This window comes from Pempheris klunzingeri, chromosome 11, assembly GCF_042242105.1.
Source record: "Pempheris klunzingeri isolate RE-2024b chromosome 11, fPemKlu1.hap1, whole genome shotgun sequence".
Lineage (NCBI taxonomy): Eukaryota > Metazoa > Chordata > Actinopteri > Acropomatiformes > Pempheridae > Pempheris > Pempheris klunzingeri.
Genome location: NC_092022.1, coordinates 4,922,549 through 4,934,789, shown reverse-complemented (window position 1 = coordinate 4,934,789; position 12,241 = coordinate 4,922,549). Strand labels below are relative to the sequence as shown.

Genomic DNA, 12,241 nt, shown 5'->3' with positions numbered 1-12,241 from the left:
AAATCTGTGTGATGGCGACCAATGCACGTCCAATGTTTGACAGTTATTTCATATCTGGACCAGGTCCATCTACAGAGAACATGAAACATATTAGGGAGGAGCAGCTCTGCACAGGAACAGAAAAAAAAAAAAAAATCATACAGTAGCTCCACAACTCCACAACCAGTGCAGGACTGGTATGTTCTGTGACTTTCCACTTGACCAATCAGAAGTCACATAGGGAGTTACAGTAATTGAAGCTATTCAGGGACCCTACAAACCACTTGTCATAAAGAAATGATTACTGTTTGTATTTTTTGGTATAAAACATTACATCCTTCCACAACTGGAAAAAAAGGACAAAGTAGTCTAAAGGAGTTGTTGAAAGTACACAGCAGAGACACACAGAAAGTGTGCAAATATGTAAGAAAATCCAAACATCATGTCAACTGGATGAAAAAGTCCATAATTCTGCTCCTTGCCCTCGACTACTGATCAGCGTAGCAGATGGTTTTCCCATGTGCTCCACATTAAGAACAGGGTGTTCTCAGGGTATGTGTCTCAAATGACCTTCATCCCCACGTTAAACTGTGTATGGGGAAAGGATACCCCGGGAAGAAGTGTCTACGAACAAGAGACCACATATGAAACAGCCCACAAAGAACGTTTTTAATCTGAAAATGCATCAAGAAATGCAGAGTTCTGAGGTGGTGTGGGCTGTTACTAGTGACAAAATGAAATACGAAACTGAAGGTCCTGTTTGAAAATCCATGAGTTTGAAGCTTTATTAGATGTAAAGACACTGCAATTGCACAGGTTGGGCCAGTTTCAACAGTTTAGAACCCCTGAGTTTTTTGCAGGAGCCCTCTGCAGCAGCACCCCCCCCCGCTGTGCCAACATAGTGGTGCGATTGAAACAAAAGAAGAGGCCAAGTTTTTCGTCCCAGCATTGATCTCGCTACAACGTGAGGTTTCATTTCTTGGGTGGAGGCAAAAAAAAAAAACAAAACACTCACCAGTTCACCAAAATGCTTCATGGCGTACTCCAGCACCCCAGATGCGGCTTCTGGCTGCTGTAATTTATTGTTGATGCTGCAAGATATGACAAAAACAAAGGAAAGCTTTTAGACGAATGAACACAGAACTTTGAACAGTACACTTTGGTTCAACATGTGGACCATGTGTACATTGCATGCAGGTACTTATGTTATTAAAAGCCTGGCAAATGGCAAAAAAGCCATTTGGGAGGTCCAGCTGTTTCATCCTACATCCTTACATACATGCCTACAACAACCAACTAACTGAAGCTGAAAACCCATATATAATGTCAATGCATATATAACATAATATCATATAATGGTCAAATGAAGTAATTACATAATGTTATGGTAGATTTGCACATCCTTGTTGTGAGCGATTATACACAAGTGAGAAATTGAGAAGATGTTGATAGCACTGCATGTCAAATGTCTACCCCTTTCTTAAGAAACTTTTGACACCTTGAATGTGTTGACATAGCTAAAGAAAACAGAAATTCCAGGAAAAATAGCTTTTTCCACCCATTTTCTCCCCAATTTGTAATGTAATTCCCTTGCACTGAAGTCTGTGTTATTGCTGACTCCATGGTTGACCTGGGGAAGATGGTGAGACCAGGAGGTTCAGGCTTTCCTTCCCAGATCCTACCCCTCTCCATGCAGGTGGCAACCAACAAGTAGGAGTCAGTGGTGCAATGACAAAGTTGATTGCCCCACCACCCTCCCACCCACAAACACTGCTAACTGAGATTATTAGAATGCAGTATTAAGCCAGTGGAACGACTACCTGACAGGAACCCCGGGCTGCTCCGGTGGTGAGGGAAAACTGTGTCTGTGCCAACAAACGGCATTCACCCGACAACTCTCACTAGGTAAACTAAGAAACCTGCCTCAGTGCATTTGGCGATGTAAAACAAATGTTCCCTCTTTCATGAAGGTGTTTATTGTGAAAAGTAAATGCACCTATTGACATTTGTCATACTTGCTTGACAAATGATGCGTTATCTGTGAAGACACCACAATCCCTGTTTGTACACCCTCCACTCACCCGCACTGCCCCCACATCTGGAAACACTCATATGCACCGCAAGTCTATTATATTTCCTCAACTGCAAAACCCGTGTGCAGCCGCGGCCAATACATCTGTAAAATGTAGCGTTTGAAGAGCGCTGGTATGCAGTGGAGTTCCTGAGGACAGCAGGCGAAAATTGATGAAGGACACTTGAGCATATATGTCAGAAAGCTGGTTTGACACGGGGTAAAGGCCAAAACATGTGATGAAATGGCACAGCAAGTGGCGATGCTACAGCTTAAGGAGCTGCTGCTGCAGACCTGCATGATGACAGGGAAAATAACAAATTATCACCACAGGGCTATCTTGTACTTTGTTAGAATCTGAAGACCACTGGAAGTAGCTTGCAAGAAGCACTCCCTGACTTCAGGAACTCTGAATTGCTTATAATGTGCCATAACGAACGATGCACCAGTGCCAGTTATTCTCTCCTGATACCGATCCAGTGCCCAAATTCCTGTTACTGACCTACAGTGCTGATACCAGTGCTGTGTGGATTGGGCTCAATCTTCTATGTGCAACATAGCATCATCTTTAGCTATAAGGCTCTGACAACACTGAACAGGTAACTTGCGTGGACAGTCCAAAGAGCAGATGTGGAGTGGAATGTCTCGTTTTACTGGCTACACCTGCAGTGCACGTATGGCATTGGACTGTCTGAGTCACAGGAAATACAAGACGGTGAGCTTTCGTTTAGGGATTGTGTTTTTGGACGGAGCACAGTGCTGTGAAACTTCTGCTTCACTTCAGCATCTGCAAGCTGAAAATGGCAAAATAAATGTTGACGACGTGACTAAGAGCCCAAAGTGAAGGTAATTTCCTGTATATCAGGAGTTTCATTTTAAAAATATAGACACTTTATGACTAGTTTCTGTGTAAAAGGGCCATATACACACCTTGCATAAGAATATATATATAAGGCTGGCCTGTTCTTACGCTTGTAAAGTGGATCTCTGTGGCTCATACACGTCCCTTAAGTGCTGCTCTCATGCGCACTGTGGCCAGTTTCATTGATTCTAGTGGAAGCGTAGTATAGTGCAGATTCCACTCTACATATGTTACATGTTCAATGGAGCCTCACTGAGAGTATTCATGTACACAAACCCCAACATCCTATATGCAAGACAATGATGAACAGTGCACATACCACAGCTCTGGACTGTCAGTACCTCTATGCAACAAGATTCATTTCAGCCATGTGGGGAAGCTTTAATCATGTATGAGCGCTAGAGACATATAGCGTCACAACAGTAAAGGCCATATATCTTGTGAGCCATTTTTAAAAAGTGAGAGATTACTGCATGTGTAGAACATATGTAATACCCACTGACCCATCCATTAGCTATAACCACTTATACCTAAGAGGGTCACGGGGGGCTGGAGCCATACGGTGCTGACATTGGGCAAGAGGTGGGGGACACCCTGTACAGGTCGCCAGGGCAATCTAGGGTTGCCCCTTAAACCTAACCAGCTTTGGAGTGTGGAAGCACCCGCAGGAAACGCACAGGCATGGAGGTTTCTCGCTTTGAGGCGACACGGCTAAACACTGCAGAAGTTATTGGCCAATCAAAAAATTACAGTTCTGTTAAAGTCCTGAAGTGCTCATAAAAGGAAACTGTGCTACAGTTACAACAGAATCTTCAGAATTGATATACATGTTGAAAGATCTATCAGAAACCAAACCAAATTGTGACTCAAGATATCCTTCATATTCTTTGATCTTACGTGACAGTGAAGATTGTCCTTTCAGACATGCATTTGAAAGGATTTTTCAAAAGACGCCGATGTAAACAGAAGACTTAAGAACCTGAAGGAGATCGAACCAGACAGAATGGGATTACATAACATGAGAAAGTGAGCTCATTTCAGTAAATAAGCATTTGTCTGTGACTCTCATGGGGCTTGATAGAGTGCCACGCTCTGCTTCAGCAACCCATTAAATAACTATTCCACAGTTTTCAATAAACACAACTACCATCCAGTTTTCTGACCAGCACTGACGATATCACATCGGTATGTTGTGTTTAAATGGTCATTTCAATTGCGCCTACAAATTACTACTTGTTGTCAAATAGTCAACTTTCAACCACCAAATGAACAAAGAACTTGCGAGGCCTCCGTGTCCCACCGCACATGAGCTGCCGAAGTATGCTAAAGCCGCCCAGATGTGGTTTCATCTGAGGAGACAAATCAGAATGAGGGCCTTCTCTCCTGCAGACCCTGGAGATTTCATTGTCCCTCAGCTGAGGCCATCTGGCTGCCAGCTCCAAGCACACACAGTCTAAACACATCCAGATGACACAGCTCACATAGTGTTCTCCTTAAGTAAAAACTCCATCAAACTATTAGCAACCAGAAAAAGTCTTGAAGCCACTGTCAAGCATCTCTCTTCTGCAGGGCCACAAGTGGCCTATCACTTCCTAACTATAACTTTTGCCTGATTTGCTCCTGTGAGACATGAACAAGTCACTGCAAAGCGCTTGATCTAAAGTTCTATCAACCGTGAAGCTGTCATGATTTATTACTTCTTGCCATGAAATTTAGACAATGTGCTTTGTATCCTGAAACAGATTTTCTGAGGTTTAATTCTTAACTCTGAATGAGGTTCACATGCAGCTAGCACAGACGTTCAGCAGGGAAGATCCTTGATGTACTTTTTAAATGCAGTCTGTAGGCTCTAAATTGTAAACAAAACTGCCTAAATATCATTGTTTACAGCACAAATGCGTATCTTATACCCACATTTGGCCATATCTTTGGCCAAGTACGGTTTTGTCTTTCAGCTTCCTTTGGGACTGGGAACGTATATTGCCCCTTCTGTTATAAAAACAGAGCGCCACATCATGGCTATTCAAATATCTCTGACCAGACAAATAAGAAAAACAATCACCTTGAACAGATTCATACATTGTATTTACTAGTAAAATGCTGGAACTGATGGCACAAGTTTTCAGCACACTTTAATCATGTTGACCACATCTTTCAGTTGGTGCCAAGGCATGTGCGTGCTGTTACATTTTCAACCGAGAGAAACAAATTACTTTCTACTTATGCATGTCAAGAGTGTCACACAAATGATTTATCACACCCTAAACTCTAAGCCTGAATGCATACATTAGCTTTTAATTGATTAGCCATGTTTACTTTGGGTCAGAAAGCACATTAAGAGTAGACATTTTTATCATTTTCAAATGTTAAAATCTAGAAAAAAAATCCACCCTACTCCAATAATATAATCCCCAGTCCCCATTGTAACTGTTCTAAAGTGGCTTGGCTTCTTCATTCAGTGGAGAGAGCGTGATCCCTGAGGAAATTGCAGATATTTCCCCCCACAGAGGGTAAGATGTATGTGAATCTCTCAAAGAGGAAAAATCGGGCCTCACTACTGGACCTGGTCTAATCTAATTAGGAAGATATCCACTTGATCCTTACTGATTTTTGGGGCCTTTGCTTGCCAAGTGCTGACTCCATTCTTTAATGGTGAACATAATAACTTCAAAATGGAAATGGCTATCTAAACATTGTTCAAAAGGCTTAATCAACAGCCACTGAATCGATTTACAAAAAAATTAATAAAATCCAGAAAGCAAAGCGGTCAGATTCAAATATGTACGAGACTTTAATTATATGTCGTGGTTAAATATGAGAAAATCACAAATGTAGACTCATATGACTTTGTCATCGAATTCCATTCGATGACAAAGTTGATGAAATGGTTGCAATAGAAGCTTAGAGCTGTAGCTGATCCACTAGTTATGTTGGGCAAGGAATACGTTTAGTCACTTTACAAGAGAGAAAAAGCGGCCCATATATGTAATTTTTGGTTGATGGTTTGATGTGATTGAAGGCTGATGAAAGCACGGAGTCCTTACATGTGACTAAAGCGAGCTGAAACAGCAGCTGCTGGGCTGGTCCATTACAGAGGCGGCTCTTTCACACCACTAAGCCTTACATTTGCTCCGCTACAGGAGAAATGGAAAAGTGACACTGGCTGTCTGACACTTCTCTGGCCTTTGTGCTTAAAAAACCGTTCATTCGTGGGACAGCCAAAATGCAATCAACAATATTCCCAGGCAGAGAGAAACACACTATCATGGACTCTGGGGGAGTTCTTTCCATTGCACAGGCCTTGTCCTACCAGAAAACAGATGAGAAACAAGTGGAGTTAGAACTTTGCTGACAACGCTCGCCTCGCCGCTTCAACCGACCATTGTCTCTGAAACTAACCCTCCCCGAGGCGACACGGCATGACAAGGCCATTTTAAAGAGGTAATAAAACAGAATAAACATTCCACCCAATATGATCTCCTGTGTACTTGTAGAGCTTGGTTGGAGAACCTGTCTTTACAAAACAATTATTTTATTCTGGCCTGCATGCTGAAGGCACAAGTATTAAAACTAAACCCTCAAAGTCTAAACAAATAAAATAAGATAAAAACATAACACATTTACCATTTTCCAAGAACTCAAGAATGCAAACCAAAATTCATTAACATTGCCTATAAAGGAACTAAAAAAAAATAAAACAGTAGCCCTGGTGACCATTTATCCTAAAACTTCCTAAACTTTTGGAGAACTGGTCAGTTTCAAACTACCCTCAGCTGTTTATTGTATCAGAGTGACCAATGTAGCATGGCCTTACTATTTATTTTCCTTCTCTTTCCAGAGAACATCGCAACGACAATCACATTCAGACATCAGTCATGGGCAATTACAAAATGATTGACATTAATGGGTCCAAAACATTCCTATTTTTTCAGCTGGATATTTTTTAGCAGCGTGACTGAGCTTCGAAAGAAAATGATACTATACTACTGTTGACACGTGAATCTGATGTAGGTAGAGAAGGTTTATTTTTATAACCCCTTTTACAGAGACACATCAACATGCTTACCCAGGCATTACAACAGCTGAAAACAACCTGGGAAATGAAAACAAAATAAAATTAAAGTAGAAAGACACAAAAGAATGAACAAAGTAAGAAATGCTGAGTGTATCTAAATATCCAACCAAAGGACAATTTTACTGCTGCATGATACCGAAATCTTAACTCGTGCTTGTAAGTCTTAAACTAAACAGACATGATTTTAAAAACCATGTGAAGCCAAGAAATACGGTGCTTTGATAAATGCTGTGGCATAACGAACGCTCCATCTTTCGTTCGGATAATATCTTAACAAGTAATACCATATCTGAACAGCGTCAGTCAACACCATCTGAAATGACAACCCAAACAGAGCATTAATCATCGAGTCTTCTGCGGTAATAATGAGCAACATGTTGTCATTAGAGCGCAGATCTGGCGTGTGTGTGTCCTAAGAGACAGCAGCATCACATGCATCACTGCATGAGATAAGCATGGAGGCACAGGAAGTGGTTACCTCAGTCACTCGCTTCCTTCCAGATAGTCCTGGGATGTGTGGGACTAATAGAGGGCTGAACTCATCACTGACACCATCTGACTGGCCCTTTGTCTCTCATTTCTTTAAAAACGCCAAAGACAAAAAGGTGGTTGTTTCGTCACCGAGCAGATGCTGCAGCATGGGGAAACACTTAGTATCCCTTGACTTTGAACAATTTCTTTGAAATGACCAAAATCAGCTCCCTCATTGAAGCTTATCATCAAGCTTAGCATTTTGGAATGTGGCACTGTCGACAGGACAAGGGCAAAAAAAGACATTATAAACTCACATTGGAATGCGAAATGAACATAATGGTCCCTGTTGAAATGGTACACATGGAGGAACAAAGGTCCGTTGCAGAATTTTATAGAAAAGAATAACTTCTTTTCTGTTTTTCTTTTCCTCAAGTAAGTTAGGCATGTTAGAGGACCATTGAGACATCAGCAGGAGAAACCATTCCCCCCCATGTTTACACCACGCTACCACCACATTGGGACTGCGAATGCAGAATGTGTCTCCTGGGCTCCCCACCTTCAGGTCAAGAGGCCAACAGAACAAAGCGTCTCCGGTGGCCCCCCAAAAACAACCCAACAAAAAAAAAAACCATCTGACAGTTACCTCATTGGAAGGCTGCTGTTGCTATGTGGACAAAGACCGCCGTATACAAGGTTTTTGGAAGGACGTGCGTTTCCACGGGCAACACATTGACTACATTTTCAGTGAAATTATCCGTTAAATATTTCCAATGACAGACGCCAGTTCTTTGATACGTTTGTTTTGCTTTGTTCAAGTGAAATTGACTCATGCTATAATTCATTTTCTCCTAAACAATGGAAACAAGCAGTGGGTGCAGTTGTCTCATTTAAACAAAAGGATTACACCAGAGTAAAGCAGCTAAGCACAAGCTATTGGTCAAAGATGAAAATGTGGTTTTTGCACATCTATATAATTTCATCCATTGAAGAATCCATTCTGAGTGCATGTAGACATATATGGACTTTGTTAAAGCCAGTTTCTGCATTTCTACTAACTTCAAGGAATGTGATGTCTACTTAAATGCCTGAGATCACTCTCATACCCACAAAGCTAAAAAACATCCCGAAAAGTTGGCACAAGTGGTTTTTGTTTTTTGCCCCATGACACAACTGTTTTTACATCCCGGTGTCACGAAACGTCTCTCTGAAGAAGTGCCACATGGCCAACTGTGCTTACACAAAGCAGGGTTCACTATTCTAAAAGGGATAGTGGCTGATCCACCTTTCTCCCCTCCAGTGCTGTCTGTACTAGCTGCTGGTTTGTAGGGTGGTGAGCAGATGCATGCTGCCTGTCCCGCGTCCGCTGTACGACAACAGACGCCACCTGGTAGCCATCACCAGCTTCAGCCACCAGACCACATCATGGTCTGCCAGGGCATTATGTCTGCCACTCAGAGCTGCAGGATGCCCTGGTGCATAACGTCTCCTTCATTATGGAAAATATGGAACAGTTTATTTTACTCCTATACGTGACCAGGTTTAACTGAGCTGCAGATCCTTAGCCCCTGTATTATTTTGAAATTCAAATCCGTTGTAACTCAGCTGCTTGCTTGTTTAGAATGAAGGTAAGCCAAGGTGATTTTATAATAGCTCAGTGACATTGTCAGGGATGTCCTGTCTATTTTGAAACTGTTCAAATAAGTAAACTTGACTGCGAAGATTGCTAAAGGAAAGTAAACAAAAAGTATCTACTTCGTAATGTCATCCAGCAAACCTGGGTGCGGTCTTACATTAAGAAACAAAATGAGATTCATAAGCTAAAGGGCTCTGCAGTAAATCATAAGCGGTAATGTTGAATAATGTCTTTCCAAAAAACTCCATGTCCAACAGTGAATATCAACATTATTTTTCACATCTATTGTCTATTTTAGCTGCCAAAGATCTGTGTTAAATTATTTCAGACTAACCCAGACTTCTATGATAATCCAAACTAAAAAACAAAAAAGTTACCATTAGATTTGATATGTTTTACACAGGAGACATTAATAATTCATGAAACGCTGTATGTAAGCATATCAAGGACATATAATGCCTTCAAATTAAGCCAAACTCATACCAGAATTGAAACAATTCAAACTGAGTATCTTCTATGTGGGCAGAGCTGACAGGTGCAAGAGGTTACTGTTAATAACGATTATGTAATTCAGAGTTTTGAGATCGAAGCCCTGGAATCCACTGGCTCCTGCTTTCACCTCCTGCCTGTCCTGTAATTGAACCCATGAGTCTGCTGACAGCTTGGCCCCAGTGGTCGCTGTTTGATTACAAACCAGTTTTTCCAGAGTATTTAGGGACACAAAAGCTGTCTGTGAGCATATTCTGATTGAAAACACTTTGTTTTGTCAGCTCACACTTTTCAAAGATAGATGACTGTTGCAATTATCACAGTGGGGTGTCCAACTTAAGGGCAAAGGAAAAAATCTGTTCAATGAAATGTGTGGGCTTCGCAAGGAAGTCATATAAAGAAGGTGGCTCTGGTTAAAGTTAAGTGAATACCTCTAATGTTAAGATTGACCATGCATTCTTCACACAGAGCATGGTGAGACATGGTTTGAGGGTAAATACTGTTTAAAGAAGCTGTTTTGAGGGGAAAAACAGCTTGCTGCTAAACGTATAAAACAGCATCCAGCTGGACTTTCCTGTACTAGCACTGACTGACAGAGTCCAGGGCCAGAGGAAAGTGATGCCGCTGGGATGCATAGCTAGAGAGTGAGATGTGACTCATAGAGCAGTTACGGCAATGAGAAAATCCAGGGAGGGAAATTATCCAATTTTTTCCCTTTTTTTAAAAGACTGACGCATCAATGACTTAAGGTTAAGATTTAAAGGGAGGTCAACAGGCAATACACACCATCAAACGTTAGAAATGTCTGTGAAGTGTAGGAATATCATTTAGACAGGAGCTATAAAATCATTAATGAAGAAATGTAAAATAGAGGAAACATTCAGAAATGTAAAACCTGTAAACTTTCTGCTGTCTATCTGTTGACAGCAGGCCTGCAAATTGTAAACTTGCTTCTAATGTAACAATTATATCTAACATACCAATACAAAGATACATATCCTAACTAGAAAACCACTGAATAGTTTCTCCTCAGTAGATACCATCTTATCAATATAGTGGAAAGGTAAGACTGAACATCAAGGAGAACATTATGTGGTCAATGCACTTAAACTGCATGTTCCAATCATTTGTTTAATGGTAAAAGCAGCAGTGGGAACTTGTGACTTGTGAAGTCACATAAATATTGATCATTACATTATGGAAAGTTGTCGTCATCATTTTCTGACAAATGAGGGAAATTGAGAGGACGACCGTGTTTATGATCTAAGCAGAGTTCGGAATTTGTCTGCCAACTAAATCCCTGCAGCAAACCGAACGTGAAGGCAGCCAAACATGTTTGTATAAAAAAAACGACAAATGTCTTATTAATCCCATATGGATTTTAAAATCAGACAAATACTGGAAATGAAAAGCACATGTCAATATGAAAGAAGAAAAAGAGTAAAAACAAAACCAAGTAAAAGGGGAAATTGCAAAGTGGTGACCAGACGCAAAATTCTCTGAGAAAAGGAAAAGTTATACACATCCAAATATTTAGTTTTGACACTGTGACATCAAAAGTAATTACAGACCTTTTCATAATTATGTAATATTTTGGAATCTGAGCAAAGTCATGCTTTTCACTGCAGTTTGCATGACACAAAGATGATGCTGACCAGAACAATGTGAACTGTTTCCTTATTAGTTCGCCACAAGAGAAAAACTGAAGGATGCCTGCCAAAGATTTATTATTTTATTTTTTTCTCTAAAAAGTAGCCTCGCTGGTGTTGCGAGATTATGTGGTAAGATGGTAGTCAGGGGTAAAAAGTGTCCAGTTTTATTTTTGTTCCACAGTGTTGATATTACGTCAACCCTATCTGGCCCTCACCTCCCTGGTTCATGCTTCCATGGGTTACATAAATTCAGATAACCGAATAATATTTCCAACTGACTGATGATTCTTACATCAACACGCCCACGTTGCTCTGTACAGTACATGGCAGTGTATATTTTTAGACAAGAAAAAGTAAGTACAAGCCATGGCATAAACATGGACAAACGTTTGGAAATTACTATGCAATCATACTCCGGTGATTTAGTACTGCACTTTCATGAAGTTTGGGAAATCGCACAAGATAGATTCAAATAATTAAAGGGAGAATGATCAACATTCAAAATGCGTGTAGCTGAGCCTGAAATATTGTCATTTATAGATTTTAAGTTTTAGTCTGAGCAGGAATGTGTCCTCTTATCCTCTTATCATGAGCACATACACAAGACTTGGGACCCACTTAGCAAAACGCTGCTCCACAGCGCTACAAGTGGACAAAAACTCCACAGGGCATCTTTAAGGCAAGCATATAGGTCCTTAAAGACTTACACAACATAGTTAAATGTTGTGGTTTACTACATCTACTGTACCTCTCTCTTTGTCAACATTATTTATTGCCTGCGAACGTGCAGACACCTTCATCCCAGCCCAGACAGTTCATTCCTGTCCATGTGGAGAAGAGAAAACCCATAAAGTTCAGTAAAAACTGACAGGAATGTCCTGATTCAGCCATGTCTCAGTTAGTACTGTTCAGCTCCATGTATTTACAACATACTCTGGCATTTCATCACAGCAGTCCATCTATTTGCAAAGCAATGATCACATATAACTGAGTATCACCGAAGTTG

The 12,241-nt window shown here is 40.8% G+C and overlaps 1 protein-coding gene across 1 annotated transcript in view; it reads right to left on the bottom strand.

Moving 5' to 3' along the window:
* Positions 1-12,241, bottom strand: part of mtor (mechanistic target of rapamycin kinase) — an 80,855-nt gene that overhangs the window by 32,240 nt on the left and 36,374 nt on the right. The window contains exon 29 of the mRNA XM_070838905.1: positions 995-1,070. Coding sequence (XP_070695006.1) covers positions 995-1,070 — 76 coding nt within the window. The remainder of the gene's footprint in view (positions 1-994; positions 1,071-12,241) is intronic.